Source organism: Manis javanica, chromosome 7 (genome assembly GCF_040802235.1).
Source record: "Manis javanica isolate MJ-LG chromosome 7, MJ_LKY, whole genome shotgun sequence".
Lineage (NCBI taxonomy): Eukaryota > Metazoa > Chordata > Mammalia > Pholidota > Manidae > Manis > Manis javanica.
Window position 1 is genome coordinate 42627816 of NC_133162.1, and position 20879 is coordinate 42648694.

At 38.6% G+C, this 20879-nt stretch overlaps 1 protein-coding gene across 8 annotated transcripts in view; it reads left to right on the forward strand.

The window, feature by feature from the left end:
* Window positions 1-20879, forward strand: part of CFAP70 (cilia and flagella associated protein 70) — a 170969-nt gene that overhangs the window by 72204 nt on the left and 77886 nt on the right. For all 8 annotated transcript variants that reach the window (XM_073240876.1, XM_073240875.1, XM_073240871.1 and 5 more), the window contains 2 exons: window positions 2209-2308; window positions 4707-4841. In XM_073240876.1, coding sequence (XP_073096977.1) covers window positions 2209-2308; window positions 4707-4841 — 235 coding nt within the window. The remainder of the gene's footprint in view (window positions 1-2208; window positions 2309-4706; window positions 4842-20879) is intronic.

A 20879-nucleotide genomic window follows, 5' to 3' on the forward strand; every position in this document is an offset into this window, starting at 1 on the left:
TTGTCTAGGGGATTTAAAGGCAGTTGAGGATTTGGGGAAACTGAGGGCTTAGAGTGTGGACTTTTACCACCTGCCCTGCCCTCAAGGTGGGCCGGGTTGTTGTCTGTTTGCTAGGGCTGTTTACAGTGAAGTCACAGGTTATGCTGAGATACCTTGTGGAACACTCATATGTTCCAGGCCAAGTTGCTTCTGGCCTTTTGACCTTTAACTAATCTCACTGAAGATGTCTATATTCCTTGTCTAGTATCTTTACCCTAGAGAATTAGTGTGACCTTGACTTTGCATAATGTTGAACACAGAGTTTCGATAGGGACTTTACATTGTTACATTGCTTTGACTGTAAATATCTTGCCTTGCTTTTTCCAGTGGCCCCCACCCTACTCTGTCTAAGCCCATGGTCCCTGTCTCAGTGTCTGTCATTAATTTGGTAAAATTCTCAGGCATTATAACTTTACATATTTCTTGTTCATCTTTCTCTCATTGTTCTCCTTCTGATATTCCTGTTAGATCTTTCATATTTGTCCCACAGTTCTTGGGTATTCTTTTGTAATTTTTTTTCTTCTTACCATTTCCATTTGGGGAGTTTTTATTGACATTTCTTCAAACTCACTGATTGTTTCCTGAGCCAAGTCCAGTCTGCTGATAAACCCATCAAATGAATTCTTCATTTTTGTTACAGTGTTTTTGATTTCTAGCATATTCTTTTGATTCTTTCTTAGGGTTTCCATCTCTCTGTTTACATTACCCATCTGTTCTTGGATGTTGTCTACTTTTTCCATAGAGCTCTTAACATATTAATCACAGTTATTTTTAAGTTCCTATCTTTTAATTCCATAATCTGTGTCATATCAGAGTCTAGCTCTTATAATACCTTTGTTTCTTCAGAATATATATTTTTTCTTGCCTTTTAGCATTTCTTGTAATTTTTTATTGAAAGCTAGACACTGTATACTAGGTAATAAGAAATGAAGTAACTAAATTTCTTGGTGTGAGGTTTCATATTCATCTGGCTAGGAACTGGGTTGAGGCTTCAGTTTCCTTTTTTTTTTTAGCTCCTTCCCTGTTGTCTTGAATTCTTCCTTAAACAGGGTCTGAGTTTTGCAGCCTTTCAGTTATAATCCACTGTTAATATACTGAAACCCTGTTGATGGGGAGGGGAAGTGTCCTATATCCTGTGATTAAATCTCAGTATTTTAATGAGTTTGAGTCCCTGTGCTGTGACCTTCAGAAGTGTTTAATAGCCTTTTTTACTTCTTCTCTTTATGTGAGACAGGAAGGCTAGATAGGGCTGGAATTGACTAACTGCCCTTCCCTTAAGCCAAATTAGGCTCTAGTAAAGTAGTTTCCCTTCAGACTATAGGTCTTTTGTTCTATGGAGAACACCCAGGGCAATATTCAGGATGGTTACTTGTCCCTTCCCCCTGCCTAAGGGGATTTTTCTCTGATTTGAATCTGGTGGAGCTCCCTGATTTAAAACCCAAGAAAGTGTAGGGACCCTTTAAAATTGGACCCTCAAGGATTTTTAGCTCTCTGGCTAGTCCACAGTCAGACTCCAACAATTGGTCAAAATTACGTTTGAAGTGTTTGTACCAGTTACTGGCTCTAGTGGCTTCTGCTGTCTCCAAGCAAATCTCATCTGTGTTTCTCTGTACTTGCCTGTGGCTCAAAATTTCAGGTGTTGATTTGCCCTATGAACTTAGTCCTTTAGAAGTATCTAAGAAAAGTCATTGATTTCAGTTTGACCAGTTTTTTCTTGTTGTGTGGATGGTAGTGACAAACTCCTAAAGATCTTACATGTCCAAGCTGATCTGAAAGTCCTACTGTGATTAATTTTATAGTAGACATAAATATATTGTACTGTTTGTATACTGTTCTGATTATTTCTTTAGAATAAGTTGCTAGAAGTGGAATTTCTGGTTCAAAGGTGATGAAATTTGCTTTTGATTCATATTGCCAAATTGATCTAAAAATGTACAGTTTGCCTCTGTAAGCTGTACATTTGGCAGTAGATTTGGGATGGTTTAAAAATCCCACTACCTAATAAAAAAATTTTAATCTATGTATTCCATTACCTTTTTTAAAAAAATTTTTTTAATTTTAATTTTAATTTTGGTTCCATTACCTTTTAAAAGAGAGAATGCTTCTAACCTAAAGTATTCTAACCCTATTTTTGCATGTAATGCTAATGGGCTGATTCTTGATTTGCAGCTTTCAGAAGCGAATTGCTGATTGCCGATTTTGGCCTGTGGAAATCACAAGAATTCCTCTGATGGCTGCACCCAAAGGAAAAGCTGCCAAATTTGATAAGGTAAATTTCTTCACTTAAAAACATTTGTATAGGAAATGCTGAGTTAAAACCAACCTCTTATTTTGCACCTAATGCTGATACTAAAGGCAAATGTGAACTGATGTGGCTGCTCCCTAGGGGGAGCAATTTAACCTGATTTGCTGTATAGTTTTCTGGTTTTAGGACTGAAAGTCTCATGTCCCAGGGAACTGACTTGTCTTTGGCAAATCAGGATGACTATTCACCCTTTTCCCCTATTGTCCATTAAAAATTATTTAGGCTTTATTCCTAGGCATCTGATTTTCTCTTTAGCCATTCATTACAATTCTACCGTAGGTAAAACCATACAAAATAGTCACTTTATATGTCAGAAGTAGTTAAATATTGCAATATGGTTCAACCTAATACGTCTTTCTGAATTTCTTTTAGACTTACCTACTTAAAATGTTTTATCCTGCTAATTAGAGTAATAGGATTCATAGGTGTACTACTGTTCTGAAAAGATAGAGCTTTGATGAGCCTAGAATATGTTCTCTGTTGTGTTACTTGTGCATGTCTGGTCTTTTCTGTTCATTCATAAACTCTCTGAGGTAGCGATCCTGTTAAAGACTACCATGTATCCTCCATAGAGCCTACCATGGTATATAACAGTTACTTAACAAGTACTTAAATTATTTTATTGATTTTTAAAATAGGATTTTTTTTGCATAATAAAAATACTACTACCATGTTACCACTTCTTCCTTTGTAATATATAATAAGCATTGGCTAACTTTCCTTAGATTTCTGAACAACATAATGTTATCACATGAACATAAGACTTTTAATATATTTTCAAATTATTATTATAATAGATGAAATCAAAGAGAGTACTCTGTTTTTTCATGTTTTCTTTTTTTAATTAAAGTATCATTTATACACAATCCTATGAAGGTTTCACATGAACAACATTGTGGTTTCAACATTCACCCATATTATCAAATCCTCAATCCCCCATTGCAGTCACCACTGTCTCCCAGCGTAGTAAGATGCTATAGAGTTGTTACTTGTCTTCTCCATGATATACTGCCTTCCCAGTGACCTGCCTATGTTCTGATTTCTAATTATAGTGCTCTTTAATCCCCTTCTCCCTTCCTCCCTTCCCATCCACCCTTTTCAACCCCTTCCCTTTGGTTATCCCTAGTCCCTTCTTGGATTCTGTGAATCTGCTGCTGTTTTGTTCCTTCAGTTTTGCTTTGTTGTTATACTCCACAGATGACTGACATCATTTGGTACTTGTCTTTCTCTACCTGGCTTATTTCACTGAGCATAATACCCTCTAGTTACATCCATGTTGTTGCAAATGGTAGGATTCATTTTCTTCTTATGGCTGAATAATATTCCATTATGTATATATACCACATTTTCTTTATCCATTGATCTATTGATGGACACTTAGGTTGCTTCCATGTCTTGACTATTGTAAGTAGTGCTGCAATAAACATAAGGGTGCATATTATGCTGCTTTGAATCAGGGATCTTGTTTTCTTTGGGTAAATTCCTGGGAGTGGAATTCCTGGGTCAAATGGTTTTTCTATTTTTAATTTTTTGAGGAACCAAAGAGAATACTTTTAACCTTGTGGGAATTAAATGTGTTTTCTTTCACTAAATTGACCTTTGCCTTATAAAAGTTTTCTATGGCAAACCATATAGTTATTAAAAAGACAATCAGATGTATTTATTGACAGGTTCTTTATCTTTGTAGTTGGAGTTTAGTTGAGGTTAAGCTTGGCAAATATATGATGGTGAACTTTTATCCTTCTTCACATATGGCAGATATTACTGCACTTTTTCCTTCTGAACACAGTTAAGGACACAAAATCTTTCTGAACACAGTACTCTAAACTACCTTCACCACTTGATTAGAATTTAGGCATAAGTTAAAGCCTGTCTGTTGTCACTGGTCTGGATAATTTGTAAGGCCCCTTTCATTCATATAAATCTCTGAACTGCAGCTAAAAGCCACAGCTTCTGCTCTTTTTTAAGGTTTTGTTGTTGTTGTTTTTTAACAAAGCTTCACTTTTTCCTAAGAAGCAACATAGTGAAATTAACTTTTTTGGTTGAAAAAAATATATATATATACACATACACATATCACATATAATACACATATACAAATAATCAATTAATTTGAGTATGTGTTGATACACCTACTGCCTTTACTATTTTCAATAACACTGTTTATATACATTATCTCAGTGATCATGGTATTGTTAAACTCATTTTGAAGATTAAAAAAATGGAGACCCAAAATATCTATGTAACTGGCTCCAAGTCAACTAACTAGCTATAGCTAGTTCCAAAAGCCAGGTCTTTGAACTGTTGTGTCAGCCCCATACTTTATGCTAGCATTAACAGTGCTCTGGTTTTATTCCTTTAGGCTGAAGATGAAAGTCAGCTTTCATTTCATGGTGTGGCTTATGTTAATATGGTCCCATTGCTGTATCCAGGTGTGAGGAGGATTCGAGGAGCTTTCCATGTTTATCCTTACCTAGACAGTACAGTCTATGAAAAGGTAAGAAAGATTGTATAGAAGGTACCATCCTAATTTATCCTTTACATATATGTTTACTTATATCTTTAGCATACACATCTTTGTAACTGATACTTGGAACTAGTTGGTATACTGTAATGTTAAGTACAGAGCCTTTCAGTCATTCTGCCACTGGACCTTACAAACTTTAGGATAATTAAAAAATCAAAAAATGGAAACAGGTAACCTTAATCTCTATCAATAGGTGAACAGAAAGACAAATTGTATGGTATATCTAGATAATGGAATGCTACTCAGCAATAAAAAGGAATGAACTATTGATAAATGCAGTATGGATGAATCTCAAATGCATTATGCTAATGAAAGAAATGAGACAAAAGAGAGTAAATACTATATGATTCCACTTAAATACAATTCTAGGAACGTAATCTGTAGTGACAGTAAACATATCAGTGGTTGTTTGGGAACAGGAATACAGGAGGGGAGGCATTACAGAAGAATGAGAGGAAAGTATTAGGGATGATGGAAATGTTATCTTGATTGTGTTGATGGTTTCACATGTATAACATGTCAGAATTAATCACATTGTATACTTCAAATATGCAGTTATTATATTTCAAGTTTACCTCAGTAAAGTTGGATAAAAAATCTTGACAATAAAAGTAATCTATTATGTTAAATATGTAAAAATTTAAATCCATGTGCTGATTAGTGAGCTATCTTATGGTTTGTTCAGTTTTTAGGTATTAAAATGTTAAAATCATCTATCATCTATCTTTCTATCTGTCTATTTATACATATATAGAAATAATATAATATATATTCAAACCAAAAATCAATTATGTCATTTCTTAAGAGAAAGTGAGGCTTTGGAAAATATAACAACAATAATAACAAAAACATATTGCTATTTCTCATTATTAGGAGAGCTACTTTTCAATAATAGAATCATGAAAGACCCATCTGTTTGCAAACCAACTAAGCAGTAAACCCTTTCTATATATAAGTATCATTTGAATCATGCACTTACAAGGATTTATCTTAAGGAACTAATTTAATAGGATTAACAATGCCATTTTCATGAAAACTTTTTGGGATCCATAATAGCAAACACTACAGATTAACTATTTAGTTATACAGAACATCTCAGTAAATTATTATAAATAAAAATGATGAAATATATATCACTTAAAAAATATAATCAACAATGTTTTATAGATAGTTAAATGGAAGAAAGGAATGCAAAAATGTTATATATAACATAGATCAAAGTCCAAATGAATTTTTAAAAATCAATTAAATGTGAAGATTATACAAATGGGAGTGACTGTTAATTAAAGATGTGAATTAAAGGAAGACTTTCTTGGCATGAAAGCAGTGGAAGATATAAAATATTTAGATTACCAAAAAATGAGTGCTTCTATAAGTAGAAGAAGTCACCATAAATAAAATGATAACATTGCTGAAAAACTGGGGAAGATATTTGAATACATATCAGAAAGATGGCTACTATTCCTAAAATATAAAGTACTATCAAATCAGTAAGAAAAACACATCAATTTTTTCTTTTAGTGGGCAAAGTACATGAAAAAGCAGTTCACAAAACAAGAAGTACCAATGACCAATAACTATAGAAAGAAACATTTGATCTTATTTATAATCAAATAAATGCAATTTAAAATAACAATGAAATATTTTACCTGTAAAATTAGACAATTCTTTAAAATATTGTAATGCCTATTGTTGGCAAGGTGTGATAAAATAACTCATTCTCTGCTGGTAGAAGAGCAAATTAGTAACAACTGTCTACAAAAAGAAATTTTTAGTAAGTAGTAAGAAGTTTAAAACACATCCTTTCCCATGGTACTCCTACTTTTAGGAATCTACTTTAAGGGAATAAATAGAATATATCCAAACTTTACTGCATGAAGATATTCTTGGTGAATTTGAAGGAGAAAACAGTACAGGCATACCTTGCTTTATTATGCTTTACTTTATTGCACTTTGCAGATATTACCTTTTTTCACAAACTGAGGTCTGTGGCAACCCCTGTGTTGAGCAAGTCAATTACCAGCACTATTTTTTCAACAGCATTCCACTTCATGTCTGTGTGTCACATTTGGGTAATTGTCACAATATTTCACAGTTTTCATTATTATTATATTTGTTATGGTGATCTATGAACAGTGATTACAAGTCACTGAAAGCTCAGATGATGGTGTACTTTTTAGCAATCACATATTTTTAAATTAAGGTATACGCTTTTTTAAAGACCTAATGCTCTTGCACACTTAATAGACTATAGTATCATGTAAACATAACTTTTAGATGCACTAGGAAACCAAAAACTTCATTTTACTCACTTTATCATGATATTCACTTTATTGAGGTGGTCTGGAACCAGACCCACGATTATCTCCAAGGCATGCCTGTATATCATAATTGAAAGGGTATGGTGTTTGATGTCAGATTGCCTCTAGTTTGAATTCTGAAACTGCCATTTACCAACTGGGTGACTAAGCAAGTGACCAAATTTCTTTCAACTTTAGTTTATTCATAAGTAAAATGGAGACAATGCCTGTCCTAGAATTGTTTTACATATTAAATGAGATAAAATATGTAAAGCACTAGGAATATAGTTGGCACACAGATATTTTTACCTGTTGCTTTTATTATACCCCTATGATAGAAGATTATTGTGCATACATTTAAAATTATATTTATGAAAAATTTAAAAACATGAGAAGATGCATGTGATAGTCTGTTAAATGAAAAATCAGGATATAAAACTAAGTCAGTATAATCACAATATTTAAAAACTATATAATCATAATTTTAAGCATATGTAGAAAATATTGGAGAGGAAATACTTCACATGTCTGAGTGGGAAGGTTATCAAATCTTCTCTCCCCAAAAGCAATGATAAAACTGGACAAATTGACAAAAAGCCATTGCAGATCTCTGAAAATAGTCCAAAGACAACCACACACTGAGAAGTATTAATGTATGAAAACTATGAGGTTTGAGGCATTCTTCCCTACGGTTACTCCTAAATCTGCCCTTCTCCACTCCACTACTTTAGCTTCATTAACATATTGATTCCTAGAGCAGGTAGACTGTGAGGCTCATCAACATTGCTGCCACAAGAGAGTGCTCATATTATTTGAAGCAACAGATGAAGGACCCATGCACAGGGATGTCTTTGGTTGAATTGGAGATCCTGGTAGAGAGCAACCAATGTAATTGTAATGAGAGCCCCAAGAGAGGAAAGAGAGCAAGGGACAGAAAAGATATATAAAGTAACAATGAAAACATCTTATGTTGGATGAAAACATTAATCTACATATCTAAGAATTTCAGAGAATTCCAGGTAAGATAAGCATACAGAGATCTACAAAATACGTATGATAGTGAACTATTGAAAGACAGAGAAAATAGTTAATTCAACAAGAGAAAAACAATTCCTCACTTATCAGGGAACACCAATATGGTTAGCAGCTGATTTTTTGTCTGAAACAATGGAATCCAGATTGTAGTGGGATAACATTCAAAGTGCCAAATGCAAAAACTACCTACAAGAATTGAAGGCAAAATAGATATTTGTCCAGATAAATATTAAAAGAATTGTTGCTAGCAAACCTGTCTTTCAAGAAATACTAAAGGAGCCCTTGAACTTGAAAAGGATATGACACTAATTGCTAACTTGAATTCACAAGAAGAAATGCAAATTAATATGAGATTTTAAAACTGTATTTTATTTCATTTTCACTCTTACTTGAAAGATACAGTTGTGTAAAGCACTAATTATATTATTGGATTATATATAACATGTGAACTCAATTTACGTGATAATATTGGCATTAAGTATTAAGGATGATAGAATGGAGCTATACTGCTATGAAATATGTACATTTTACCAGAATTAAGTTAATATCAATGTGAAATAGATCGTGATTAATTAGGATTGTTTATATAGTTCATATTATAACCCCTAAAGTGACCACTAAGAAACTTGTGTTTGTGTGTGTACAAATACATATGTTGTGTATATATATGTGTGTGTGTATACATATATATATATGTATACACATACATATACATATATATATCCCCAAAGGAATTAAGTATTTAACATAGAAGAGGGCATTTAACAGGCAGAGAAAGACAAATATCATAATTTCACTTATTTGTAGAATACAAAAACAAAAGAAAATAAAATGAGCAAAAGAGCAATAGACTCAGAGACACTGAGAAATGACTGGTGGTTGCCATGGGAGAGGGATTGGAGTGGGTATGTGGTAGAAAGAAGGCCGCAAAAATTCTTGATTGTAATATAGGTGCTCTCGGAGATATTACTACAGCATGGAGACTATAGGCAATGATTCTGTAAAATCTTTCTATGTTGACAGATAGTAACTGCACTATTGGGGGTGAGGATTTAATAATATGGGTAACTTTTGAACCACTGTGTTGTATACTTGCAATGAAAAAAGATTGCACTTCAACTATACTTCAGTAAAAAGGGCATTTGAAGGAAGAACAGAAGAACATAAAAGAATATGTATAGAGGAGGAGTGAAGATGGAGGCATGAGTAGGGCAGCAGAAATCTTCTCCCAAAACCATATATATATTTGAAAATACAACAAGTACAACTAATCCTAAAAGAGAGACCAGAAGATACAGTACAATAGCCAGGCTACATCTACATCTGCAAGAACTCAGCACCTCACAAAGGGGGTCAGATACAAGCTGTGGCCCGGCGGGACCTGAGCATATCTCCCACCCCAGCTCCCCGGTGGGAGGAAAGGAGTCACAGCAGAGAGGGAGTGGGAGCCCAGAACTGCTAAATACCCAGCCCTAGTCAACCACACTGGGAGCACAGACACACAGTGCATGGGGTGCTGGATATCAGGGAAACGGAACAGTAAAACCTGCAAGTGGGTCCCCGCAGCCAGTGCCCCTAGGACAAAAGAAAAGCGAGTGCTTTTTGAAAGTCTCAAAGGGACAGGGGCCTCACAGCTGGATGGCAGCATCCCGGCACACTCAGCCCAGCAACTGGGAATCCCGGGGAACTCCGGGCTCCCTAACCCCCTGGGTCACAGTGCAGCTCTGAAGCTCCGCAAGGTGACAACTTCCCGTCCATTCCCCCTCCAGCATGGCCCCGTCATAGCAGGGAAGTGACCATGCCCACAGCAACCACCCAGAGCCTCCTCCACAGCCACCCAGGCCAGACTCAGAGGCCCCACTGGCACACAGCTACCCGGCACAGAGGAAGCCGGAACAAGGCATGAAAGGTCGCTGTTTTTGCAGGAGAGCACACCCGGCATGCCTGGCACTCCCTGCAGAGATCTGGGCTGCCCCAACAGTTGCCCTGCCCATGACAGCTCAGGAAGTAAAACCAGAAGATGCTCCCTGTGTGCGGGTAACTGGCAGAGGCAGTGAGGAGGGCAACTACCTCTATCACCATGAAAAGGCAGAAGAATTTGATCCAGTCAAGAATAACCCAGATCTTCTTGAAAAATAATTCAAAATAAAGGTCATAACCATGCTGATGGACCTGCAGAGAAATATGCAAGAGCTAAACGATAAAGTTAGGAGGGAGAACACAGAAATAAAACAATCTCTGCAAGGATTTAAGACAGACTGGATGAGGTGCAAGAGGCCGTTAATGGAATAGAAATCAGAGAACAGGAACACGGAGAAGCTGAGGCAGAGAGAGATAAAGGGATCTCCAGGAATGAAAGAATATTAAGAGAACTGTGTGACCAATCCAAATAGAACAATATTTGCATTATAGGGGTACCAGAAGAAGAAGAAGAGAGAAAAAGGAATAGAAAATGTCTTTGAAGAAATAATTGCTGAAAACGTCCCTAAACTAGGGGAGGAAATAGTCTCTCAGATGATGGAAGCCCACAGAGCTCCCAACACAAGCGACCGAAGGAGGACAACACCAAGACACATAATAATTAAAATGGCAAAGATCAAGGACAAGGACAGAGTATTAAAGGCAGTGAGAGAGAGAGAGAGATAAAAGGTCACCTAAAAAGGAAAACCCGTCAGGCTATCTTCAGACTTCTCAACAGAAACCTTACAGGCCAGAAGAGAATGGCATGATATATTTAATGCGATGAAACACAAGGGCCTAGAACCAAGAATACTGTATCAGCATGATTATCATTTAAATATGAAGGAGGGATTAAAAAATTCCCAGACAAGCAAAAGTTGAGGGAATTTGGCTCCCACAAACCACCTCTACAGGATATTTTAAAGGGACTGCTCTAGATGGAAGCACTCCTAAGGCTAAATACATGTCACCAGAGAAAATAAAATCACAGCAAAGAAAGCAGACCAAACAAATACTAACTAAAGGCAAAAAAATTAAAATCAACTACTCACAAAAGCAGTCAAAGGAAACAGAAAAGAATACAGAATAAAACACCTAACATATAAAGAATGGAGAAGGAGGAATAAGAAGGGAGAGAAATAAAGAATCATCAGACTGTGTTTATAACAGCTTAATAAGTGATTTAAATTAGACAGTAAAGAAGCTACCCTTGAACCTTCAGTAACCACGAATCTAAAGCTTGCAATGGCAATAAGTACATATCTTTCAATAATCACCCTAAATGTAAATGGACTGAATGCACCAATCAAAAGACACAGAGTACTAGAATGGATAAAAAAGCAAGACCCATATATATGCTGCTTACAAGAGACTCAACTCAAATCCAAAGACATACACAGACTAAAAGTCAAGAGATGGAAAAAGATATTTCATGCAAACAGTAGGTAGAAAAAAGCAGGTGTTGCAGTACTAGTATCAGACAAAATAGACTTCAAAAGAAAGAAAATAACAAGAGATAAAGGACATTACATAATTATAAAGGGATCAGTCCAACAAGGGGATATAACCATTATAAATAATATATGCACCCAATACAGGAGCACCAACATATGTGAAACAAATACTAACAGAATTAAAGGAGGAAATAGAATGCAATGCATTCGTTCTAGGAGACTTCAACACACCATTCACTCCAAAGGACAGATCCACCAGACAGAAAATAAGTAAAGACACAGAGGCACTGAACAACACACTAGAAGAGATGGACCTAACAGACATCTACAGAACTCTACACCCAAAAGCAGCAGGATACACATTCTTCTCAAGTGCACATGGAACATTCTCCAGAATAGACCACATACTAGGCCACAAAAACTGCCTCAGTAAATTCAAAAAGATTGAAATCCTACCAACCAACTTCTCAGACCACAAAGGTATAAAACTAGAAATAAATTGTACAAGGAAAACAAAAAGGCTCACAAACACATGGAGGCTTAACAACATGCTCCTAAATAATCAGTGGATCAATGACCAAATTAAAATAGAAATCAAGCAATATATGGAGACAAATGACAACAATGACAAAAAGCCTCAACTTCTGTGGGACGCAGCAAAAGCAGTTCTAAGAGGAAAGTATATAGCAATCCAGGCATATATAAAGAAGGAAGAACAATCCCAAATGAATAGTCTAAAGTCACATTTATTGAAATTGGAAAGAGAAGAACAAATAAGGCTTAAAGTCAGCAGAAGGAGGGACATAATAAAGATCAGAGAAGAAATAAATAAAATTGAGAAGAATAAAACAATAGAAAAAAAATCAATGAAACCAAGAGCTGGTTCTTTGAAAGAATAAACAAAATACATAAACCACTAGCCAGACTTATTAAGAGGAAAAAAAGAATCTACACACACATCAACAGAATCAGAAATGAGAAAGGAAAAATCACAACAGACCCCACAGAAATACAAAGAATCATTAGAGAATACTATGAAAATCTATATGCTAACAAGCTGGAAAACCTAGAAGAAATGGACAACTTCCTAGAAAAATACAACCTCCCAAGACTGACCAAAGAAGAAACAGAAAATCTAAACAGACTAATTACCAGCAACGAAATTGAAGTGGTAATCAAAAAACTACCCAAGAGCAAAACCCCCAGGCCAGATGGATTTACCACAGAATTTTATCAGACATACAGAGAAGACATAATACCCATTCTCCTTAAAGTTTTCAAAAAAATAGAACAGGAGGGAATACACCCAAACTCATTCTATGAAGCCACTGTCACCCTAATACCAAAACCAGGCAAAGACACCACCAAAAATCAAATTACAGACCAATATCCCTGATGAACATAGATGAAAAAATACTCAATAAAATATTACCAATGCAAATGCAAAGATACATCAAGAGGATCATACACCATGACCAAGTGGGATTCATCTCAGAGATGCAAGGATGGTACAACAATCGAAAATCCATCAACATCATCCGCCACATAAACAAAAACTACAAAAACCACACAATCATCTCCACAGACACTGAAAAAGCATTCGACAAAATTCAACATCCATTCATGATAAAAACTCTCAACAAAATGGGTATAGAGGGCAAGAACCTCAACATAATAAAGGCCATATATGACAAACCCACAGCCAAAATCACACGTAACAGTGAGAAGCTGAAAGCTTTTCCTCTGAGATCAGGAACAAGACAGGGATGCCACTCTCCCCACTGTTATTCAACATAGTACTGGAGGTCCTAGCCATGGCAATTAGACAAAACAAAGAAATGCAGGGAATCCAGATCAGTAAAGAAGTCACACTGTCACTATTTGCAGATGACATGATATTGTAAATAAAAAACCCTAAAGACTCCACTTCAAAACTACTAGAACCAATATTGGAATTCAGCAAAGTTGCAGGATACAAAATTAATACACAGAAATCTGTTGCTTTCCTATACATTAATGATGAACTAGCAGAAACAGAAATCAGGATAGCAATTCCATTCACAATTGCATGAAAAAGAATAAAATACCTAGGAATAAACCTAACCAAGGAAGTCAAAGACCTATACCCTGAAAACTACAAGACACTCCTAAGAGAAATTAAAGAGGACACTAACAAATGGAATCTAACCCCATTCTCTTGGCTAGGAAGAATTAATATTGTCAAAATGGTCCTCCTGCCCAAAGCAATCTACAGATTCAATGTAATACCTATCAAAATACCAACAGCATTCTTCAATGAGCTGTAACAAATAGTTCAAAAATTCATATGGAACCACCAAAGACCCCGAATAGCCAAAGCAATCCTGAGAAGGAAGAATAAAGTGGGGGGGGGATCTCGCTCCCCAACTTCAAGCTCTACTACAAAGCCACAGTAATCAAGACAATTTGGTACTGGCATAAGAACAGAGCCACAGACCAGTGGAACAGAATAGAGACTACAGACATTAACCTAAACATATATGGTCAATTAACTTATGATAAAGGAGCCATGGTCATACAATGGGGAAATGACCAAGTCTTCAACAGCTGGTCTTGGCAAAACTGGACAGCTACATGTAAGAGAATGAAACTGGATCATTGTCTAACCCCATACACAAAAGTAAATTCAAAATGGAGCAAAGACCTGAATGTAAGTCATGAAACTATAAAACTCTTAGAAAAAAACAGGCAAAAATCTCCTGGACATAAACATGAGCAACTTCTTCATGAACATATCTCCCAGGGCAAGGGTAACAAAAGCAAAAATGAACAAGGGGGACTATATCAAGCTGAAAAGCTTCTGTACAGCAAAGGACACCACCAAGAGAACAAAAAGGCATCATACAGTATGGAGAATATATTCATAAATGACAGATCCAAAAAAGGGTTGATTTCCAAAATATATAAAGAGCTTACATACCTCAGCAAACAAAAAGCAAATGATCCTATTAAAAAATGGGCGGAGGTGCTGAACGGACGGTTCTCCAAAAAAGAAATTCATATGGCCAACAGACACATGAAAAGATGCTCCACATCACTAGTCATCAGAGAAATGCAAATTAAAACCACAATGAGATATCACCTCACACCAGTAAGGATCTCCACCATCCAAAAGACAAACAACAACAAATGTTGGCAAGGATGTGGAGAAAGGGGAACCCTCCTACACTGCTGGTGGGAATGTAAATTAGTTCAACCATTGTGGAAAGCAGTATGGAGGTTCCTCAAAAAGCTCAAAATAGAAATTCCATTTGACCCAGGAATTCCACTTCTAGGAATTTACCCTAAGAATGCAGCAGCCCAGTTTGAAAAAGACAGATGCACCCCTATGTTTATCGCAGCACTGTTTACAATAGCCAAGAAATGGAAGGAACCTAAATGTCCATCAGTAGATGAATGGATAAAGAAGATGTGGTACATATACACAATGGAATATTATTCAGCCATAAGAAGAAAACTGATTCTACCATTTGCAACAACATGGGTGGAGCTAGAGGGTATTATGCTCAGTGAAATAAGCCAGGCAGAGAAAGACAAGTACCAAATGATTTCACTCATATGTGGAGTATAAAAACAAAGAAAAAACTGAAGGAACAAAAGAACAGCAGAAACACAGAACCGAAGAATCGACCAACAGTTACCAAAGGGAAAGGGACTGGGGAGGATGGGTGGGAAGGGAGGTGTAAAGTGGGGGCGGGAAGAAAGGGGGCATTACAATTAGCATGTATAATGTGTGGGGGGGCATGGGGAGGGCTGTGCAACACAGAGAAGACAAGTAGTGATTCTACAGCATCTTTCAACACTGATGGACCCTGACTCTAAAGGGGTTTGTCGGGGGGACGTGGTGATGAGGGGAGTATAGTAAACATAATGTTCATCATATAATTGTAGATTAATGATACCAAAATAATAAGTAAGTAAATAAATAAATAAATAAGTAAACAAACAGATTTGAAAGAAGAAATAGCTAACTTGGTAACATTTAAAAATTTCAATATTCAACTTTCAATAATTGGTAGAAATACTACATAGAAAATCTGCTAGACAAATTTATCATGCAATCCAGTAAGTCATTCCTAAGAACCTATCAAAGAGAACTGAAAACCTGTGTTTACACAAAGGCTTATATGTGAATACTTATAGCAGCATTATTCATAATAGCCAAAACCTCACAACAATCCAAACTGGTTAATTGATCAAGTGTGGTCTGCGTACACAAGGGAACACTATTCAGCAATGGAAAAGAAATGTACAGATAATTTAATATGCCAAAGTCATTGAATTTTTGGTGTACTTTAAATAGGTGGATTATACAGAATGTGAACTATATTGCAATAAAATTCTTTAAAAAAGGAATAAACTACTGATACATGCTCTAACATGGATCCACCTCAGTAACATGCACAAATGACTACATATTGTAACATTACCACTTATATGAAATATTCTCATTTTTCCGAGATGTTAAAATTGGAAAAAGTTTGTATCTGAGAATCTTTGAAATATAGCAGTTATGGTGGAGGTGCTAGGATTGTGAGTGCTGTTTAGTATTTATTTTTTCTTTAATATTGTTGCACAGTCTTTTGAGCAGCTTTATTAATGTGTAACTGACATATAAAAACTGCATATGTTTGAAGTATACAGCAAAAAGCTTTTGAAATAGATGTATATATACCTGAAAGTTTTCTCATTTTCTGATCTTCTGTTATTCTTCTCTCCCACCTCTGTTCACTACACCCTTATTTCTTTTGTGGAGGGTATCTAGTTTCTTTCACCCAGCATAAATTATATTTGATTTCATCCATTTTGTTTAATTACAAGATCACAATTTATCTACAATTTGAATTTTCCATTACAGAGTTTTTACTTTGAACTTTAAACTGCCTTATTTTTCCAATTACAATTGGTAAGCCAGCAGTTGTTAAATAATATTTCTTACACAGAAATAAATTCTATCACTTAAAGTTAATTTGAAATTATGTGTCAAAGATTAAAAGCTTTCTGGTAACAGAAGTTATGTGAAAGGAAGGAGCGACACACAGCAGCAATTCACCGGAGAGTTCCGCTTTATTAGGGAAAGGTGCTGGGTTATATAGGAAGGGGCATGAGCTGATTGAGATGCTACTTCTATAGGGCTGGTGGCTATTGGTTGGGTGCTGAGATTGGGAGGGGGGCGAGAGCTGATTGGGCTTCAGGTGGCGCCGGCGGGAGCCGAAGACCCGGGAGAGAAGCAGGAAGTTCGCCATCTTATGGGTGGGGGCCCTTCATTCCCCCCTTTCTCCTCTATGGAGGTGTGGATGTTGCTTTCTCTCTGACTGCTTCCTGCTGAACAGGGGTGGAGAAGGGAGTGAGGGCTTGAGGACTGGGAGGAAAGGGTTGATAGGACTTCCCACAGTAAGGACGAGTAGATGTGGACTTCTTCAGGTTGGAAATCAATGAAGGTTCCCTGTAACCATAGGTCGAGGACTTGTTGATTCCAATGGTGCCAAGAGGATACGGGTGAGAGAAGCCAGGCGTCTGCGGCCAGTGTTTCCAGGAACTGTTTCCAGTGGGGAGAGGGCTCCATCTCAGCATGTGGTGAGGAAGTTACTTGAGGGTGAAGGATCTTCTGTGGCTAAAATCTGGTAGTTCCTGAGTAAAAGCTGGTTGAAAGTTTGATTAGAGATTTTTCCAACTTGGGATTTGATAAACTTTACTATACAAGGCAAGAAGAGACAGGCGAGAAGAATGATTATTATGGGGCCTGCAATGGGCCAGAGCCAGGTAAAGAGGGGGTTTGTTAGTATTGAAGAGAATGGGTTGGAATTGGAAGCAGAGTGGAGGCTGGAGGCAAGGTTGGTGAGTTTGTTAATGTCAGTTTCTACAATGCCGGATTCGTTGATGTAATAGCAGCACTCTTCTCAAAGGAAGATGCAGGTGCCGCCCTTTTCAGCTGTAAGCAGATCTAAGGCCCGCCGGTTTTGAAGGGTGACCTTAGCTCGCGAAGTGACCTGTCTTTGGAGAGAGGCCAGGGAATAGGCAGTGGATGTCAGGGCTCCCTCAAGTTTGGCGTTGAGATCTCTAATTGCCCATAGAGAGTGACCGAAGGCTCCTCCTGAAAACCCTGCCCCAATGGCTGAGGTGGTCAAAGAGATACTAACCATGATGGAAAGGAAAGCAGCCCGTTTTTGTGTGCGAGGGCAAGGGAGGTTGGAGCTCAAGAAATTCTGCCATGCTGGAAAGTGTAAGCTGTGGGATTAGGGTGACGAGAATGCAGGGTATATTGGAGTTGGGAGGCAGTGAGTTGAAAAGACTGCCATTACAATACCAAAAGAAGTGTCCTGGTTGCATAAAAGTCTTAGAGTCGGAGGTAGGGGTGTAGATAGAGAGGCAGTGAAGTGCGCTGGAGGGGGGTGGACTTGGGCCTACACAGTGGTGGATGGTGAGATTATCTGTGTATTCTGGTTCCCATAGGGGTATGTCTGCCAGGGGGCGGAGGGGTTGTCCTTCTGCATGGAAGGAGTAGTTGGAAATATTAAGGGACACAGTGGCCAGCAGTGGGCGCTGTAGTGATGCATGCAAGAAACACTTGGCGGTGTTGAGGGTGTGGTTGAGAAAGATGGTGGTGTCTTGAATGAGCTGTAACTAACAGTAGGAGGAATAAGAAGATGAAGAGGCACCGTCAAGAGTTTGGATAATGACTTTTTTGGAATGTCCGATATCTGATGCAACTTGAGAGATCTGGGAGTGAGAGGGAACATACTCTTGAGAGATATGAAGGGCACTGTGCAGGGTCGAGGACCCCCCATAGTAAGCTGACGTTGTGACTCCGGCGGCCCATCGAGAGTCCCAGGGATCTGGGATTGATAAGGAGAATGAGCTGTTGGGATATTTTATGAAATGGTTGGAGGAGTAATACTGTGGGTACTGGGAGTTACCCATGTAGTGAATGGTGCAAGACCAGTAGGGACATCCCCTGTAGGTGTCTGGCCATTGCCTGCAATAGGCTTGTTTTTGGTCATAGAGGAAGCAGAGGTAGGGAGAATAAAGGTAGCTGCTAGTGAACACTTTGGTGGAGGGAGGAAAGTGGAGGTATAAAGGCTCAGAGCAGCCTTTCAGAGGGCAGTCTGGTGTGGCAATGAGGGCAGTAACTTTTGTTTGATGCTGTGTGTAAGTCTGTCTGACTTTGAATCGCCATACAAAGGAGGCTGGGTTGGCAGGGAAGACAATAGGAATGAGGGAAAAAAGCAAGAGAGCAGTAAAGGAGGAAAAAGTCATGATTCGGGTATGGATGGCAAAGGGGGTGAATGGGAGATGCGGGTTTCAAGGGATCAGAGGGATGAGGCGTGGTGGAGTAGACAGCATCTTGGGCTGTATCCGAAGGACTCTGGATTGTGACTTATGGGTCTTGGGTGTCCAGAGAAGGTGGGTCCTGGGTCTTTGGTTTCAACCTGGAGGTATGAATCCAAGGGGTGACAGAGTTATCAGGCAGTAAGAGCTTGGCGGCCAAGGGGGTGCAGAGAATAACTGGGTGTGGACCTTCCCATTTCAGGGTGAGAGAGGGCCGGTCCTCTGGCGGCTTATAAAACACTAGTTGGCTGGGCTGCAAGACAGGAGGATTTTGGGAGGCGGATGGATCAGGAAGGAGCCAATCCTGATATTTCCACAGTTCGGTGCAGAGGAGAGAGAGTAGCGGAAGGGCCATATTGGGAGGAATCGGTCCTTTGTGGGAAGGGAGCCCCAGGGGTAGAATCAGGCGGCCATACATGATCTCAAAGGGCGACAAGAAGGAGGGTTTCTTTGGGAGGGCCCTAATGCAGAGTAGAGCTAAGGGAAGTAAGCGAACCCAGTCAAGGTGTAGTTCTAGAGATAGTTTGGTCAGGATGTCCTTTAGAGTCCTACTGGTTCTTTCTACTTTTCCTGAAGCCTGTGGTCAATAAGGACAATGTAAATGCCAGAGGAGCGAGAGCAACTTGGAGAGGTTCTGGATAATTTGGGCAGTGAACTCAGGGCCATTATCTGATTGGAGGGAAGTGGGCATCCCGAACCTAGGAAAGATCTGGGTGAGGAGGATAGAGGCAACCGTGGACGCTCATTTGTTAGTGGTGGGGAAAGCTTCGACCCATCCTGAAGCTTGTATCTACTAACATGAGTAGGTGTCTGGTACGCTGTACAGGGGGCATGTTGGTGAAGTCTATTTGCCAATCTGCGGTGGGGACATTACCCCTTGCTTGATGAGCCAGGAAGGGTCGGGCCTTGAGGGGGGTATTAGGGTTAGTGCATTGGCAGATGGTGCACCTGTGGGTGATTTGGTTAAGTAGGGTTTTGTCTTCAGGAGAGAGAGAAAAAAAGGATTGTAAAAAATGGATCAAGGATTGGGGGCTAGGATGGAACAGATCGTGTAAGAAGCAGAAGAGGGACTCTTTGTCCTGGGAACAGAGGGTGTCTTGTGATAAGGCTAAAGCCGCAAGGGCAGACGGATTGTTGTCTGGTGTATTTTCTGATAGGGCAACTGACTGGGCTACTCTGCCAGCTTTGTTGTTACCTCTTGCAATGGGGAGTCATCCTTTTGATGTGACTTGCGGTGGACTATGCCTAGTCAGTGTGGGAGTTGTGAAGCCTCTAGGAGTTTAGTTATTAAGGCTGAATTAGTGATGGAATTTCCTTTTGTGGTGAGGAGGCCTCGTTCTTTCCATACTACCACATGAGACAAGAGAATGTGGAATACGTATTTGGAGTCAGTGTACAGTGTGAGAGATGTGTCACGGGCCAAAGTGGAAGCTCTGGTGGCTGCAATGAGTTTGGCCTGTTGATTGGTTGTACTGGGGGGTAGGGCTCGTGCCTTGATGATGTCTTTGAGGGAGACTACTGCATATCCTGCATAGTGGGTGCCCTCATGTTTAAAGGATGACCCGTCAGTAAACCAGATGAGGTCGGAGTGTGAGAGGGCTCCTTCGGAGATCATGGAGTGGCATGGAAGGAAGTTGTGAAGGGCTTCCAGGCAATCATGCGAGGGAGTATGAGGAGAGTAGGGTAGAGGAAGAAGAGTAGCTGGATTCAGGGGTTGGGGGGGCAAGGGAGGAAAGAAATGTCTGGATTTTGGAGGAAAGAGGACAGTAAGGTCAGGAGTCTGGAGGGAGGGAGATCCTGTAAACTTTTGTAGGGTAAGAGGTCCTTTAGGTGATGTGGGGACAGAATGGTAAGGGGTGCCCCGAATGTCAGTTTATGAGCTTCCTTCTGCA